At 36.7% G+C, this 17869-nt stretch overlaps 1 protein-coding gene across 2 annotated transcripts; it reads right to left on the bottom strand.

The window, feature by feature from the left end:
• Positions 1–254: 254 nt before the first annotated feature.
• On the bottom strand, positions 255–16977 carry aifm1 (apoptosis inducing factor mitochondrion associated 1). 2 transcript variants are annotated; one of them, XM_079870494.1, is made up of 20 exons: positions 16759–16977; positions 15228–15352; positions 14514–14613; positions 14240–14266; positions 9898–9954; positions 9467–9805; positions 9294–9359; positions 8520–8674; positions 7654–7784; positions 7411–7501; positions 7141–7225; positions 6971–7047; positions 5977–6085; positions 4640–4747; positions 4452–4540; positions 4171–4311; positions 3828–3970; positions 2934–3058; positions 2525–2715; positions 255–811 (listed from the first exon to the last, which is right to left on the bottom strand). In XM_079870494.1, exons 1-20 carry the CDS (start codon positions 16844–16846, stop codon positions 740–742), a joined length of 2319 nt encoding a protein of 772 aa, XP_079726620.1. In that variant the 5' UTR covers positions 16847–16977; the 3' UTR covers positions 255–739. The 2 variants fall into 2 exon arrangements, with proteins under 2 accessions (XP_079726620.1, XP_079726621.1); XM_079870495.1 differs by lacking the exons at positions 9294–9359; positions 9467–9805; positions 9898–9954.
• Between the last annotated feature and the right edge of the window lie 892 nt (positions 16978–17869).

Raw genomic sequence — 17869 nt, 5'->3', positions numbered from 1 at the left:
GTTAGGGAACATGTTTGCAGGCAATCACAGGTTTAATGAGCCAAAACATATTGCATCTTCTCCACGCATCTCAAAACCCTCAGGGTCACACCCATATCGGAGACACAGGCATTCAAATGCACAACTTCTTGCACTTGCAGATGGTTGGTAAATTCCTGGAAAGACTTCTGGAAAGGCCAAACAATCACTGTCCAGTGCATCTACAAATGTTAACAAAAACCAAGTTAGGAAGAATTCAAATGAAACATGAGGCATAAATAAAAATAATTTACTTTTATTTAGTTTCATTTGTACCAGCTGCTTTGATCACGCAGACAGAAAACACTGTGCTACCAGGTGTCAGAGGAATGTCTTTCATCTGGTATTGTTTGATTCAAAATGCAATTTTATTGCAATATTCAACGAAAGTAGTTATCCCATCAGGTTTTGGAGGAGGTGTTCAGAAGGGATGCATTCAAGAAGTGAGATGAAAATTTACTGACCACAACAGGGAAAAAAACACAGCACTTTTCAATACAAACAACAGGTATAGATTTCCCTCAGTAGAAAATTAAGTGATACAGTTTGAAACAATCCATGAGCAGATTGAAATCACAGCCCCAGAGGCAGCATTGCATGTCCGGATCTCAGAGAGTTCAAGGTCAAAATGACAGATGAAAGGCTGTTGCAAGCCTGTATGTCTTTTCCCAAGTTCACTCCACAGAAATATGGACAGAGAACAGAGAAAACGAAAAATTATTCAGTCCTCATGGATGTTGAAAAGCTTGGCCACCTCATTCAGATCTGTATGTTCCTCTCCATCTTTGATTATCTACAAATAAAGACAAAACAATAAATCAATCTTTATGCTCGATGGTGTTTTATGCCCCCAATGGCTCCTTAGAGGCAGCTAACCCTACCCTCAACCTTAAACCTACCCATCCCCTCGCTGCCTGGAAGGCGACGTTGGGGGCATAAAACACCAAAGACCAATCTTTATCAGAGAAACTATGAAGGTAATATGATGCCATAAAGAATCACATGCGTAGGGTAAGATTTGTGAAAGTGTACATAAGTTTGCAAGCGCAAGTTAAATTTGCATACGCAAGAGAAGATTTGTAAAGGTGTAAATCGCCTTTCAATAGTAAAATGAGTTATAATAATATTTTACCCTTTAACATGTATTTTAAGGGCATCTTTAAATTATGCACCATTTATCACCTGCAATGCCATCGTGTAACCACTCGATTGCTGTATAGCCCTATATATAAACATTTCAAGATGCTGTGTGTTCCCTGGTTGCTGGGTTTTTATTAAGACATAACTAGTTACTTTTTGTCAAAGTTGAGTTTATGTTGATTTAGTATCAGTTTTTCATTACAGTCAAATCTGGACACAGAGAAAGCATTTTGTTATTCATACTAGCTACATATAATAGCTTGATCAGTCACACGAAAGTAATCAGAATCAATATTGACAGTGCGACCAATATTTCAAAATATATAATTGAGTGTTAAATACCATGAACAGAGACATGATGTGAAAAACACTGCATCAGAATAGTATTATTACATAAAGAATGGGTATTAAATTATTTGATTGTAAAGTTTAACATAAGTTCGGTGATGTAACAGATTATATATAAAATTTCAATCCAATAAAGTTAACACCAGCTTGAAATTCAGTGTGAATGTCAGTCAGCCTTAATCAGCCTAGTGGTGCACAGCTTATTAAGCAATCATGATTTATTTATTTATTTAACATGTATGTGTGCATTAAAAGTACCATTTCAGCAACGAGAATGTTTCTGAGCCAATGAAGATAAAGATGTGTTCTGGTGACTGGCGTGTTTATTGAACCAATCAGATAAGAGTAAATCGAGAGTCAGCGAGAAGCTTATTTGATTGCCTACATGAAGAAGGTGGACCCGCCCTCCTCTTCGCGCTTGCAAAACTCAGTGAGTGAGAGAACCGTGCCAAAACTGTAAGCGCAGGTAAAAGAAAGACGCAACTGTACAAATCGGGTTATTTCAGGAACTTTTTTGCCCCATGGACACAAGTCATTCAGACATTTACAACAGTTTATTTTTTAACCAACACAAAGGTTGGTTTTATGTGATCAATCTGTTTTGCAGTTCCTGACTTTGTTGTTTTCGCTTGCAAATTACTGTTCACAGGCCTGCAATGCTTTTGGCAGCATTTGTGCGCAAAAAACGTGCCAAAAGTATAGGCGCGGAAAAGTGGAAGTCAGAGGAATACAGATCCTATTTATTTTGCGTTAGCATGAAGCTGCAGCTTCACAATACATGAATTACACTTACGAATAACAGTAAAATGCTGCAAATATTTTTTTTCTTACACTTGAAAGGCGATTTACACCTTTACAAATCTTCTCTTGCACATGCAAATTTAATTTCTGCTTGCAAACTTATGTACACTTTCACAAATCTTACCCTGCGCCTGCGATTCTTTATGGCATCATATTACCTTCATAAGAAACACTGAAATGAAGATGAATGGACAAAGGGAATGATATCTCTGCTCACCTTCCTTGCGATGGGCATTCTGTTGAAGACGTTCCACAGAACGATACCGACCACCACTTTGTCCCTCAGGTAAAATATCACTCCCTTCCCATAATCCTCCTTCTGCTGGATAGGAGGTGGAGGGGCCGCTGTTCCTGCCTTAAACGCCCCGGCAACCTCCTCCGTCTCACTCTCGGAACGGATTCCGGTGCCTGTAAACAGAGAAAACTTGGGGGTTTTTTTGTGCATTTTTGTTTGCACTCTGCTATTGAATGCAAATGATGATGATTGATACTTTATTAATCCCATTCAAGAAATTCAAGGCATCCAGTACCACAAAAGGTCACAATATACCACAAAAGGAGAGTAATAGCAAACTCTTGCTGAAAATGGTGTTTATGTGGTGTTTCAATAGCAAATGTTTGTGTACCTGATTGTTCGGTTGCAGCTTTTGGTGTGTCCTTGGCCGTGGCTTTAGCAAACACTCCCACGGTGGGCAGGCTGCTGTCCACTATACCGATGGCTTCATATCCAACATCTGGTCCTAGATCACTCCTGAAGACAGGACAAATTGTGAGTGCTGCATTATGCTTCAGGGTTCCCACTCTTTCATGAACGCCAGATTCAAGGACTTTCAAGGACTTTTTAAATCACTTTTTATTTTATATCAAGCACAATAAAGACAATAAAGGTGGGTTTGTTACTGCCAATCTGGACAGTATCGAAGACCTACTGTACCTGTGTTATTCATTACTGCAGCAATGTTAAGCCATATACTGACAAATAAAATGTAATTTAAGTGGCATATGACCTTTTTAAAGTCCAATGAGGAGAGAGGGCTAGTACAGTGTACGAGAGAGTGACCGAGATGAGAGATGAGAACGAGACATGTAGATTGCCGCTTTCTTATTCATGCTTATTCATTTTTATGATCAAAACAACACGTTTTGACAAAATCAAGTTTTATAAAAAAACAAAAACTAATTTTAGCCTTTAAACCATTTAAGAAAAGGGATGAGTCAAAATGCTAAAAGATTATATATATTGATTTAAAATATGATTATATACAATATTCTAGATACCTTATAATTCTAAATTTTTTAAAGCACATTTTCTTCATTTCAATCCACCGGTTAACATTTACAACACTGCGTATAAGCTATGTAAGAATATGGGTCATTCTTCACAGATTGATCTGAACAAAAACAGCAGAATTGAATTCAGTAGATGGAACCATGTGTCTGAAATTTAAGTACTTTAAAGAAACCCTGATGCTATTAAAAACACATATTAAAAGGTGAGTTTGTTGAAGATGTGTGGTTACCAGAACATAGACTGATGCCAATAGGGTTTGTTGGCTCCAGTCATGTTCTCTCCAGCCAGTCTGCCACTGACCACCGCGTGATCATGGTGCTCCACACGCCGGCGGCCCAGCCTGATGTCATAAAAACATGCAGCATCCCCTGCCTAGAACGCAAACAAAGAGGAACCTTGATTATCATGTCAAAATTGAGATTCAGAACTAGTACAGTTCCTATGAAAACCGAGCCATTCATCTCCTTCGTTCTTTAGGACATTCGTGTCTAAATACCGACAGTTTAGTAGTATAAGATCCTCCTCTCTGCCCTTTCATAAGTTTTGCCGGAAAAAACCTCAGCCCTACGTACCACCCAGATGTTGGAGCGAGCCTGGAGCTCAGCGTTAACACGGTACCCTCCGAAATCAGAGTCCACCTCCAGCCCGCCTGATTTGGCAAGTTCCACACTGGGCTCCAAACCAACTGCTGCCACAATGTGGTCAGTCTTCACCTAAAACAACAACACAAGAAAAAAAAGCCTCATTGTTTTTATTTAGCGTAATACAAATACTGTATAACCATAAAACACTGTAAATTAGCAAACAGATGATCAGGCCATGTTATGATTGGCTGACAGAAAAGCAGACTCACCACTCGTCCATCCTTCAGTTTGATCTCCAATTGGTCATTTTTGTAGCTCACATTTTTCACTAGAGCATCCGGGATAACGTTCACACCCTCTATGAGTGGTCAAAAGGTTAGCTGTGGTCAACTTTTGGCTTTCAAACTTTTCAAAATGCCTATATTCCAATTCCAGCGTCCTTTATTCATTTTCTTACCTTTCCGGACTTTCTCAGTGGTCCAGTTACTCAAGTATTCAGGCAGTACTTTTCCCATGTTACCCTTCTCTGGGAACATCTGGATCACCTCTAAACCAGGGTCCGCAGCTAAAAAGAAGGAGAGAAAAAGAAAGCGACGGCAAAAACAAGGAGGAAAATTCAGTAGTTTGTTTCAATAAAAAAATAAAAAAAGACATCCATATTTATATGAAAGCCAACCCCAATCCTTATAACAAGATAACACAATTGCAAATGATATGACCAAACTTGTAATTAATAATGTGTTCTATAATGTAATCTATTATATGACACATTCTAATATAATATAATATAATATATAATATAATCTGACTACTTTTTGATTACTTAAATTACTTTTGAACTGATTTATCATATTGATTTGAATAGGAAAATCTTGTACCGTATTTATATACAATCCAAAGAGAAAGAAAATATATTCCATTTTTAATTTTTATCAACATGATGATATACATTAAACATCACATTACATCAGGGTTTCCTGAATTGAGGTTTGCGAAGGAACTGCATGGTTTATAAACTGATAAAGTTTATAAGCTGATAAAGCAAATAATTAATAAAATCATAATTTTACAATAAAAACAATCCATTTAAAACACTAACATAAAGATCAAACAAAAAGTGTGACCATGTGACCATTTACAACATAATAAAACTGCGGACATGCAAATGTGTTGTTAAATTAATGCCTTAACTATTAACTTAAATTTAATTCAAAGAGGTTCTTCTGAAAAAAAAAAATCCATCCCTACATTACATGTAAATACAAAATGGCAATTGTGCATTTAATCTGTTTGAAAGACAAAAGCCTTCTAAAGACAAAGTAGTAATACAATGTTAAATGACTCACTGAGTGATAATTCAAATAATAATTAAAATGTGTTAGTGAGGAGTTGATTAGATATGCAGTGTTGAGAAAATTCTCCAGTGGTCATATGCTATGTGGCCTCTCCATTTTGCATGTAATTATAGACTATAGACTGTGTGTGCAAATCCACAACACCCCAACACACACCCCTCCCCATTCCTAAAACAAATTACTGTATATAACTTTTCAAATTTTTAAAAAAAGATTAATTGAGTATAATCAATCAGTTATGAACAATATACTGCTATTGTGTGAATAATATGGGATCATGTAATCAATAAAAAAAGTAACTAATCTGATTATGAGCATTTCAGAACATAATATAATGCAATTACAACTACATCATTTTTGGAATCTTTTTTTTTACAATCAACACTTTTGGCTTGATTTTTTTCCCCCATCTAAATGACAGCTGAAGGTTTAGACTCACATCTGCGACCCATGGCACATGCAAGCTCGCTGCCGAGGAAACCTCCGCCGATGATGGTAATGGACTTCACCTCTCTGCTGATCTTCTCTAGAGATCTAAAATCTTCAATCTACCAAAAAGACCAAAACATTTTCATTAGTTTTCCAGTTATTACATATTTTTAGGATTTACAGTATAAAGATAAAAAAAAAATGTTTTACACTTGAACATAATAACTTCGTTTAATATAGAAATTTCCATTCATTATTTTCCCACAATTTGAATTTCCTTGCTATTTCCTGGTTTTCCAGGACTGTAGGAACAAGATATAGAATGTGAGCAACATAGAAGGAAAATGTATATCAAGAAAAATTTGTACACAAGGCTTAATGTAAATTAGTCCTCTGATTAACAAGAAAAAAAAAATCTACTCTTGCAATTTATAGTGGTGTGCAAAATGCTACAGCGACATTATTAACATAAGGGTGCCCTCCAGCGGTGCTCTGCACATTTACATTTATGAATTTGGCATCTCATGAGATGAGCATATGCACTTAGTAAAAGAGCTCATCTAAAGAAGCATGTTATTTTGGTTCTATCTGTACTGACACTGTAGATTTAGGTATAATCTGATCCTGAATCAAGTGCATTTCAGTCAATTGACAAATATTAAAGTCAAAATGAAACAGCATTCACAACCCATTTAGTGTGCATTGTTTGAGTGAAATAGGATAGTTATTCAGCAAGGAAAGAAATGGGACAAGCCATGATTTTTCCATCATCTGAAAAGAAAAGCTTTCAGTGTCTGAGTGATTTATTGCATGTTGATAAAGAAAACCTTTTGTCCTTTAGAATAACATGTACCAATGAACTGTGCACATTAATAAGACCAGGAACATGTATTCAGAACATAAATGGGATCAATATTGATTTCATGTTGACAGACATATTAATTGGGGATTTGACTTGAACACTACTGCTCCACTCTGCCCAAAATATGTGAAGCAAGACATACTTTCCTAAAGAGGGTTGTCCTCTTCGTCACCTCCTCTCCTGCCCTTTCAATCACTTGCAGGTTCCTAGGCACCCCACCTAATACACATACACATATTCATTTACAGGACAGTCAGCAATAGATTTTACACCCCTGCGTATGTGTTCTTGTGCATATTATATGCGTTTTACCTGTGGCAATCAAGCACTTTTCATAGGAGATCTCTGCACCATCACTCAGTTTGACTTTATTTTCTCTGACATCCATGTGTACCACCTACACCATAGGTACAAACACACACACAGAGTTATGATGAGGACAACTCATTCACACACATTTAGCAATCCATAAAACATTTTCTCCTCTTCTGCAACTTCAGCATTTTTCAGACTTGTTCAAGTGGACATAATTAAGAACGCAACTCCACAGCAACATTAGATGCTGGTGTCAGAGTTTCTCACCTTACGGCCCGTAAGCACAGCCACACCCCCATTCTCAACTTTAGCAAGATCCGCGGGACTGATGTAGAACGAGGGAGGCTGGAAGTAAATACTACAACAAAAAGAAATTAATTAACATCACGATATATGCAAACAGACTGAACAAAAAATTCAGAAATATGATGCAATTATGACCCTTCAACAAAAAAGTCAGAGTATCAGTGTTAGGTCTGGTTTAAGTGGTCTGGAACACTCGTCACACACCTCCTCTCTTTGCCGTTCCATTGTTTGAAGCGCAGTGTTTCAGTGACCTTGGGGTCATCAGAGAACCAGAGTTCTTTAGAGAGAGGGGGTCTCATGTAGGGATGTTCAGACTCCTCTGTTACTATCAACACCTGTATAACAAATACACACAGGACACACACACTTTAATACATAGATATGTTTTGCAGATGGGATTTACAATGGACACATCTGTGGTTCATAATTATTATTATTTTAAATTGGAAGAAAAATAAAAGATTCCACAAAATGTATTTTTAGGGCTCTTAGAATTTATGTAAACTTGTGCACCGAAGATATTAATTAAATACATTTAATGAAACTTGATGTTTATATTATTCACAAAATTTGATTATATTACTCTTTCTGCTTTCCAAATACTGGTCATATTAACTGATTCATTGTGATTATTCCACTGCCATCACTAGTTTCGAACGGTGAAAAAAAAAAAGAAAAGAAAATCTACTTAAGAGTTTTGTTTAAAAAAAAAGTTAATCTCAGACACGCTTGTCAACTTAAAAAGCATAAAAAGTAAATATTTTCCAGATATTTTAACAGATTTCTTTAGTTCAATGACAATATAAAAGCATTTTATTCAATTTTAAAAACGATGATTTCATTTTGTTGTCTTTACAATATTACATGTCCTGTATTATTTTCTATATTACTGCTATTAATCCAGGAAATATGTCTTTATTTTTAAGTAAGGAAGCCTAACACAAGGTCCCTCATCCTCATATTTGGGGGTTCTTGGCAAACCCGTTTAAGTGATTGTATTGATGAACGATTTATGATTACAATACTTGAGCGTTAATGCTGCCTAACTACTACTAAACGGACAGACTCACCCTGGCACCAGGGTCGCGTGCCCGAATGGACCGAGCTGCAGCGAATGAAGCTGTGCCTCCACCAATCAGCAGATAGGGAGCGTGTTCAGGGACATCTAAGTGAGCAGCAGTGGATTCAAGGGTCACAGCAGCAGAAGCTGGCTCAGGATCTGCAGCTGGTTAAAGAAAGACAAATTTAGTACAAACACACATACACAAACAAGCATTTATGAATAACTTGACATGTATCGTGAATTAGCCATGTGAGTGCGCTTAACATTATCTGTACAAGAATACGTGAGTGATCTCAGGAACACAGCGCTAGATGAGGGGAGAGATTAGCATTTTTATAGTAATATTAGTGCAAACGATACATCGAATAATCTGGAAACACGGCTGCAAATTGGTCATAAGTGTGTGACCTTGTACAATTAGCATTAGCCATTAGCATTAAATCAGTCACACTTTGACACAACAAACGTTCAAAGCATGAAATGGCTGAGTGGGGGAAGAAAGATAAGGCCTTGAAAAGAAGTGAGGACAATGTGGTTTATATAGACAAGAAAAACAAATGATCTTCATTGATAAAGGAAATAACCAACCAAAGACAGACCAAGACACAATCTAGTCAAACTCAAAAAAGATCATATGTAGCCATAAAAATAAAAAGGTGTAGTAATAGAAAGTTTTGAATAGATGTCCATATGTGTCAATGAAGTAATTATCAGTATATTTTATCGGTAACATGTTTATATTGCAGAACTGATTCCCATCCAGTCAAAACTGGACTCTTACCACTCTCAGAAACAGATGAAGCCTCTGGAACATGCTCAGCGATGATTACAGGTGTGGGCTCGGTTTCTTAATCACGATGTTAGAGGAGAGGAAAGATGTTAACCTCAATATCCAAATAAAAGTATTTTCCTCCTTAAAAATCCTGGATTTCCATGCAGATGTGTCAATCTTACCACTCTCAACTACAGGAGCTAAGGGCTCTTCACTCTGTAGAACTGCTGGAGCTTCTTCAACAGGTTCCGTTACAGGGACTTCAATGACTGATTCCACTACAGAGGCTTCAACAGGTTCCGTTACTGGAGCTTCTACGATGGGTTCCGGAATAGAAGCTTCTACAATGGGTTCGGTTACAGGTTCTTCCACAACGGGTTCAGTTACAGGTTCTTCCACAACGGGTTCAGTTACGGGAGCTTCTGCAAGAGGTTCAGCTTCAGGGGACTCCACAATAGCTTCTGTTACCGGAGGTTCTTCAACAGAAGGTTCTGTTGAAGTTGGTTCTTCAGCAACAGGCTCTAATGCCACAGACGAGCAAAACACAAGATTGTTTGACTGAGACAGAAGATGCACCAAAACAATCCTCCACTCCATCTTCCTCAGCTCTTACCACTTATAACTGGCTCTGGAGATGGTTCTGGGATGGATTCCAGAGGTGCTGCAACATCTAAAGCAGGATTATGAGCAGATAACTGACTTTTAAAAAAATACCTAGCATTTTTCATTGCTCTGAATCCTAACATTTTCAAGCTTTGATAGGTTGTACGAGTACGGTTCTTCTGGTGAAAAAGGACAAATTTAAGGATCCAGGATCAGGAATGAATTTGTCAGAAAAGGGTAAAAACATAAGGAAAAGGACAATAGTTATGGGTGAATGTGAAGGTGTCAGGGTCTTCATCCACTTCCTTCCTTAGTTGGAAAATTTTCTGTGTGACATTCCATGAAAGGATCCTGATGTTTTATGGAGGACTACCATGTTACCATGAAGTGCATCAATTCTCAGGAATCTTCTCTCAGACTTCATTACCGTTACAATAAACCAAGATTCTTATTTTAAAAAAACTCAAAGCTCCTCTTTGCCATTTTTCTTTTAACACTCGTAGCTGGTCAATGTGTCAATGCCAATCAAAAAGGCATGTTCCTCAACAGAAACTTATGAGGAACATGCACATTAACAGATTTTTTTTTTTTCAAAGCAAGTTCCAGAAGATGAGAGTTTCTCCAAAACTTCAGCTTCATTGTGTCAGCAGAGGAAAGGACAGACAATCCAGACAAATGGGTATAGTCAAGCCATCTAAAAATCTTTCCAAATATTTTAACAGGAATAAAGTAGTTAAAGCAAGACAAAACAGCTCTCTTGAAAACATCTAAGAGTTAGTAGGACGAACAGAAAAAGGAAGACAAAAATAGTGGTGTTCTTGTGGTGGAAATGTTTTGTTGGTGACAGACAATGTGTGAAGCAAAATACACAACTGACAAGTGAAAGACATGATGAAGAAGAGCCTCAGGCATATTCATCAAGGATGAAAGAACTTCATAGAACATCGCCTCAATCCAACCAATCTTGGCCCAATGGCAGAAAGAAAACGGATTCGTTTTGTACAATTTAAACCTCTCAATTTGAAAAAGCACAGTAGATGAAATTTAGAATAAAAATAATGGATAGTTAATTGGTTGGGTGAGGAACTTCAATGGAGTTACCCACAAGGCAGTCACACAAAAACAAATGCTCAGAGTCAAACACTTGATATAAAGGAGACAGTTCACCATGTATGAGCAGAGGTGGAAGGTCACAGTGACAATTCTAAAGATAGTTAACAGTTTACATTTACCATTCCTGGAAGATGCTTATTTAGAGTTATTTAAAGTTTATTTAAGGTTATTTAGAGGCAAGTGTATATATGATGCAGAAATATTAGGAGAGTTAAAGATGACATTTACACAAATAAAAAGACAGTAAATAGGAACATTAAACAGACAGTCACATGCAGTATGCAGTGTCCCAAGAAGCATGCATAAGTGAAAGTGACAATTCATGTACATGATTTTACCAGTCTTATGTTCACCAAGGCTGCATTTATTTGCTATTGAATTTATATGAAATGCGGTATCAACACAGTAATATTGTGAGATATTACTGTTATATAATATTGTGAAATATTACTACAATTTAAAATAAGTTTTTACATTTTTTTTAAATGTAATTTATTTCTGTGATGCAAAGCTGAATTTTCTGCATCATTATTCCAGACTTCAGTGTCACATGATCCTTCAGAAATCATTCTATTATGATGATTTGCAGCCCAAGAAGACACTTAGTATTATTATTATCAATGTTGAAACAGTTGTGCTGCCTAATATTTTTGTGGAAATGTAACAACGTAAATTTTTTTACTGTCAATTAAAAATGACTTAAAAACAAATCTTACTTGAACGGTAGTGTATATGCATTGTACACACACAACTTATCACAGAAACCATGGATTTGTTAATACTAAGAGTGCATTTGTTGATCCTAGCATTTTATGAATAAAGACCATGTTAAAGTCTACTCTTGATGTCTGCATAATGTGCATATAACTGTCATTTGTGACAATGCATTCGTTTTTTTTAATGCATTGAATTTAAGGGGATATGTCACGAAATCTGACTTTTTCAGTGTTTAAGTGCTATAATCGGGTCCCCAGTGCATCTACCAACCCAGAAAACATGAAAAGTGACAACCTAGTAACTTTGTTTTGGTAACACTTTTTTCCTGCAAGCATGACAAAAAATGAGCCGATCAGATTTTGCTCCCCTTCTGATGTAGGAAGGGGATCTTATTATAATATCACTACCCCTTAATCTGCACGTTTCCATCCACGTTTTTGGTTTTCGCAAGCGACAACAGTGTAACCAGTTCTAACGCAATGACAAAAGTTCAAGCAAAGCATGCAAACTATTCTGTCGTTGGCTGCACAGACGAGCACAGAACACTGTTTGACCAAAAAAATGTCACAGCTTTCTTATAAAGACCTCAGAGAACTGTGTCAACTTGTGTAAAAGTTAAACATGACGGTACATAGAGTCGATGAGATGAATCAATGTAACTCCACAACAACTAAATCTTAAAATTGCAACCTCTTCCTGAGGCTCTTCTTAAGGCTGCACTCAGCTACAGGTCATTTCTGAGAGTTTGGATGGCTGAGATTCGTGTGTTTTATTATTGCCGGAGTATCCAAAGCTTGTGTAAAGGATAGGCCATCTTCTGAACGGGACGGGGAGCAGCAGCTCATTTGCATTTAAAGGTACACACACAAAAACGGGGGGAAATTTGACAAGCTGTAATAAATGATCTGAGGGGTATTTTGAGCTGAAATTAGATTTATATTACATCTTGTGAAAAGGGGCATAATAGGTCACCTTGAAGGGTGCCTATAATGCAAAATTAATTTTTATAAGGTGTTTGAACTACAGTGTGTATGTGTGTCTACAGTGTGTAAACAACCAGCCTATAACTATAAAAATCCAACCAATACTTTTTTATAATCTCCATAAATAATTAATCTCTCCAAACGAGTGGTTTCAGATTTCCCCCTACTCTTACATAAGAGTAGGGAAGCTCCACCCATGACTGGTGACGATCTGCCCTATTAGCATAGATCCTACCCTAAATGTGAGCTACAGTGACAGCAGTCGCCATTCCCGTTTACTCGCTGTAGCAACTGGGGATATACAATGTATGTGCCAAAAAACATTACATTCTGTTGTTGGATGTACCAACTTACATAATCTCCATAGACTCCCGGCATCTAAGTCACTGAGAACACTATGGTTGAAGTTGTTATTCGAGGATGGATCAGAACCAACTGTTCATGATCTAGCCTTCGGATCGATACTTGTCACGGCAGTAATGAAAGGGAGAGCGCCCTCTTCTTGAAAGGGGGCCGGAAGCACCAGCTCATTTGCATTTAAAGGGACACACAAAAACAGCACGTTTTTGCTCACCCCTAAAACGTGGCAATTTTAACATGCTATAAAAAAATTATCCATGGGGTATTTTGAGCTAAAACTTCACATACACACTCAGAGGACATCAGAGACTTATTTTACATCTCTTAAAAAGGGGCATAATAGGTCCCCTTTAATGCAATGGAATGGATATTTTTCAGCCCTTAAAAAAGAAAAATTGCTTCCTCTGGTAATTAAATGCTAAATTAAAATGGTTCTTATCATGAGAAATTAAGTTTTCCTTGATTTTCCTATAAAAACGATTTGATACTAGCTAAAACCCATTCTGAACCACTACAGTAGCCAAAAGCTAATAGTAGTAAAATTGGGAAAAACTAAATTAGGAGTGATTTTACCTAAACAAACCTTGACTAAAATTATAAGTGGAAGTGCGGAAAAAATAATAAAACAATACAATTATTGATATGACCTCTTTCAGATTATATTATTTTTACTAAATCAACTGATTTTACTCTGATAAAACAGAGATAGTTAAGCAATTTTATGTTATGCTATGCACATACCAAAATGAAGACACTAAACATGCAATCAGAGGCTGACTTGATCATTGTACATAATATAATATACCATTTAATATGTTCAGGTTGTTAATCCCTTTTTCAGACGAAACAGAGTTAAGAATTCCCAAGTCACATTTCCCAATGGAAGTGTAGTGTCATCATGCATGAACAGGACATTGTGTGCATGTTAATACCCATGTGAGCCACAGTAACATAGACAAATACAATCCAGAGCCATGATACCTCAGAGCACAACAGTATTGGTTATCTTACGTTTTCATCTATGTTTTCCAATCAAAATTAGAATTTTAAAAACTTTCATATAAGAAAGTCATCCAATAACTGACATATTTAAGCTAAAGCTTCAGTAATGGACTGCAGTGCTCTGTGTGCAAGGCTGTGAATGTGCACATATAGCAGTGTATAGAAATAACCTCTCACCTTCTTTTGATTCTGCCACAACTTCAGCTGAAACACAAAAGACAACATACCACTGAAATAAACGTCTCCGATACTAATATTATTTTTTCACATCTGTGCTGCAGGCAATAGTAAATTAAAGGCAAAAAAAAATTTTTTATATGTTAAGAAATAGGCCTAAGTTAAGCCTTCAAGAATTATTTAAGATGAAAATATACTAATTGAAACAACTGATAACTGTTAATTAAATGAGACCAGTGATTCATGTCTACATGTGATTAGTGTAATCACTTACCTACAGCCTCAGCTGCTTGTGGCTCTTGTTTAGGCCTACTGGCAATTTCTATCATACGCTCCTTATATCTTTCCTTGTCCCCTGATAGAGTGCGGTATGTCTTCAAACACACAAACAAATAAACAACACTCATTTTGAACTCTGCAAATACGAGAATCAACATCATATATAAAAACATTTGGAAAACAAAAGCTGTGAGGACAAAAAAAAAAGTGATAACGTTTATGATTGAAATTATAACATTATTTACTACACTGAAGAAAACTGATGCAACCTTTCATCCATAGTCTGAAATGGAGGTGCTGAGAAACTGCTATACAAGCAACCATAATCAAGCTTATTAACCTGTTTCACCAAGTGCTCTTCGCATCAGTATCTTGTGTGATAAAGTCTGCTACATGTAAATGATTACCAGTTATATTCATGGAACACCTCTAACATCAGATCTTTTTTTGAAAGCAACTGAGAATGCAGTTTAACTGGCAGAGTATAGCAAAGCAACGCTATTTATATCTTGTATATCAATATATCTTGAGCATCCTTTAGAAAAAAATTAACAAACTAAGTTTTATTACAATAATACAAACTAACCACAACCCACACAAGAACAGTACTGATTTGAATATCAGTAAAAGTTGAAGCAACTATGCTAGAAATAAATATTCATTGTCAATATGGGGCTGGTGAAGAATCCAATAATAAAGGGGTACTTACATAAACTCCCGCCCCCAGAAATGTTGCTCCAACCAAGACGTAATACAGAGTGTTTTCCCCTCCTGTTGGCCCTGATGACATATGGGCTTTTTGAACCATATCCAGCCTTCTCCCATGTCTCAGCACTGAAAAGTCAATCATAAAAACAAAAATTCTTAATTCTTTATAAAAGAAGTCTGCTCAAACTCATTGTACTGATGTCACACTTAAATCAAATATAGTCTACATATGGTATGGTTATCCATTTCTTCATGAACTCCAGAATAAAAATATCTTTACATAAACTTTAAACCAATATTTAATGTTCATGTATTTATTTAGTTGATAAGCATCCGTGTAATATGCAGGATAGTAGTATACAGTCAGCCTATCTTAAAGGGATAGTTCATCCAAAAATAGAAAATTCTGTCATTAATTACTCACCCTAATGACATTCCAATTTCAAACCCGAAAGACTTTCGTTCATCTTCGGAACATAAATGAAGATATATTTGATGAAATCTGTCTGTCCCTCAATTGACAGCTACGCATCTGAAACTTTGACGCTTCAAAAAGTTCATACTGAGATTATAAAACTGACCCATACGAATTGAGTGGTTTAGTCAAAGATCTTCTTAAGAGACACAATCACTTTATATGATGAACAGATTGAATTTAGGTTTTTATTCACATATAAGCATTCATCAGCTGACACAGTTGTGGTAAATGGAAGCTCAAGCATGTTCCCTTGACCTGCAAGAACCAGTAAGGTTCATTCTTGAGTTACGCAGCACGTTTGAACTTCAGGAAGAACCAATGAAGTTTGTTTTCGTCTGTCAAGCAGCAGGTGCGGTTGAGTTTCTGTTTATGCTCGCTGATCAATGTTTATATGTGAATAAAAACCTAAATTAAATCTTTTCATCATCTAAAGCGATTGAGTCTCTTCAGAAAATTGACTAAACCGCTCAATTCATATGAATTAGTTTTACGATCTGTTTATCAACTTTTTGAAGCGTCAAAGTGTCAGTTGCGTAGCTGTCAATGGAGGCATAGAGAGCTCTCAGATTTCATCACAAATATCTTCATAACCACAATACAGTATTACTGCTGCGGTGCAATTCACTTAGTTGAATGACAGCGGCATGGAGTTGTCAGAGCCAAAAATGTATTTGAGGCAGACTTTGACGTTCAACGACCTTGGGCCAAAAATTACAGCAACACTTGCACTCCTGCATTTACCCATAAAGTCTTTTCGTAAAATAATAATTTTTACAGAATGGCCGCATAGAGTTTTGCTGAAATTGTGTTTGAACATATGCGCTGTGTGACCCTAGATAGCACTAAATTAAACTTTTAGTTGTGTTTATCTATTCAGTCCAACTCAGTGTGCTTTATTGGTTTGACTATCCACACGGTGAAATAAACGCTTATCCTACCGGTGCCTGGACTTGTGTTTCCATAGAAATTGTGCAAGCCGTTGTTCTGCTAGACTGAAAAGAGGTTCACAGGTGATTTGCTGAGCCACAGACTTCTGCCGTTTATCTCAACTTGCCTGATTTCCGCGCATTCTGCAGACACAAAGAGGATGAGGCCCGGGCCAGCGGAGCCAGCTTATTCCACGCTGTATTGCACTTAAACATCGCGGCTCTGCTGTGCTGTTCAATAAGGCAGCCTTAGGAGGTTCACAGCCACGTTCACCGTGCAACTTTTGCACAAGGCCGGAGACCTTCTCAGGTCACACAGCTCCTGCAGGCGCTTCCGGTTTCCGCTCACGTCCCGCCCCCTCCCTGCACTGATTGGCTGTAGTACTGACGGATTATTAAGTAATTGGTCAGTGTTTCTGTCTGGTAAAATTTCTTAGCGTCACTCCAGAGCTCTCACTGGCTATTTGTAAGGTACGCCTTAACGACGCGTCGTGTGATTTTTTTATTTTAACTTTCTAATATTTATCTGGCGTTTCAGACATTTATAAATTGTAAATGATTTTGAATCATTTAAAGGACAATTGTCAAAAAAATAACATTTAAAAAAAAAAAACACGTATACAGCCTGAATTTTTAATATAACGTAGGCTATAACTGCAGGATTATAGAATAATCAATCTGCCATTAAACACCCAAAATATGAAAGCTCTCATGTCCAGTAATTACAGTTATTTTATTTATTTTTTATTGGTAATATTTTGGACTTGTATTGTTTTTGTTTACTCATGCGAGTCAGTGAATTGAAGTCCTCTAATGGAAACACGCATAGTCGCAGGAATATCCCCAGCTAAAAGGGGTTCTGAGAACGTTCTGGGAAGGTTTTCTCACAGTTAACACACATTCAGTAGGCCTAACGGTGATAGAACGTTAGGCCATAATGTTCTCATAATGTTAGCACAAAAAAAGTTTTTTTCCTGATACGTTTTATGTGGGCGGTCGTGTAATGTTTTTTTAAATGTTTCAATAGAACCTTCAAAAGTAACATTCCAGTAATGTTAGCATTAATGCTCCCTTAACGTTCGCATAACCAAAAAAAAAAACCAGAAACTTTCAGAAATAATGTTTTCATATTTGCAGAATGTTCTTAGAACATATTTGTTAGCTGGACTTGTATAGCGGGGAAAGATTTAGCAGCACTCTTCTCCCCTATATAAGATAAAGAAAAATAACACAAACAAC

Source organism: Squalius cephalus (assembly GCF_949319135.1).
Source record: "Squalius cephalus genome assembly, chromosome: 5".
NCBI lineage: Eukaryota > Metazoa > Chordata > Actinopteri > Cypriniformes > Leuciscidae > Squalius > Squalius cephalus.
This window is presented reverse-complemented; position numbering and strand designations above follow the sequence as displayed.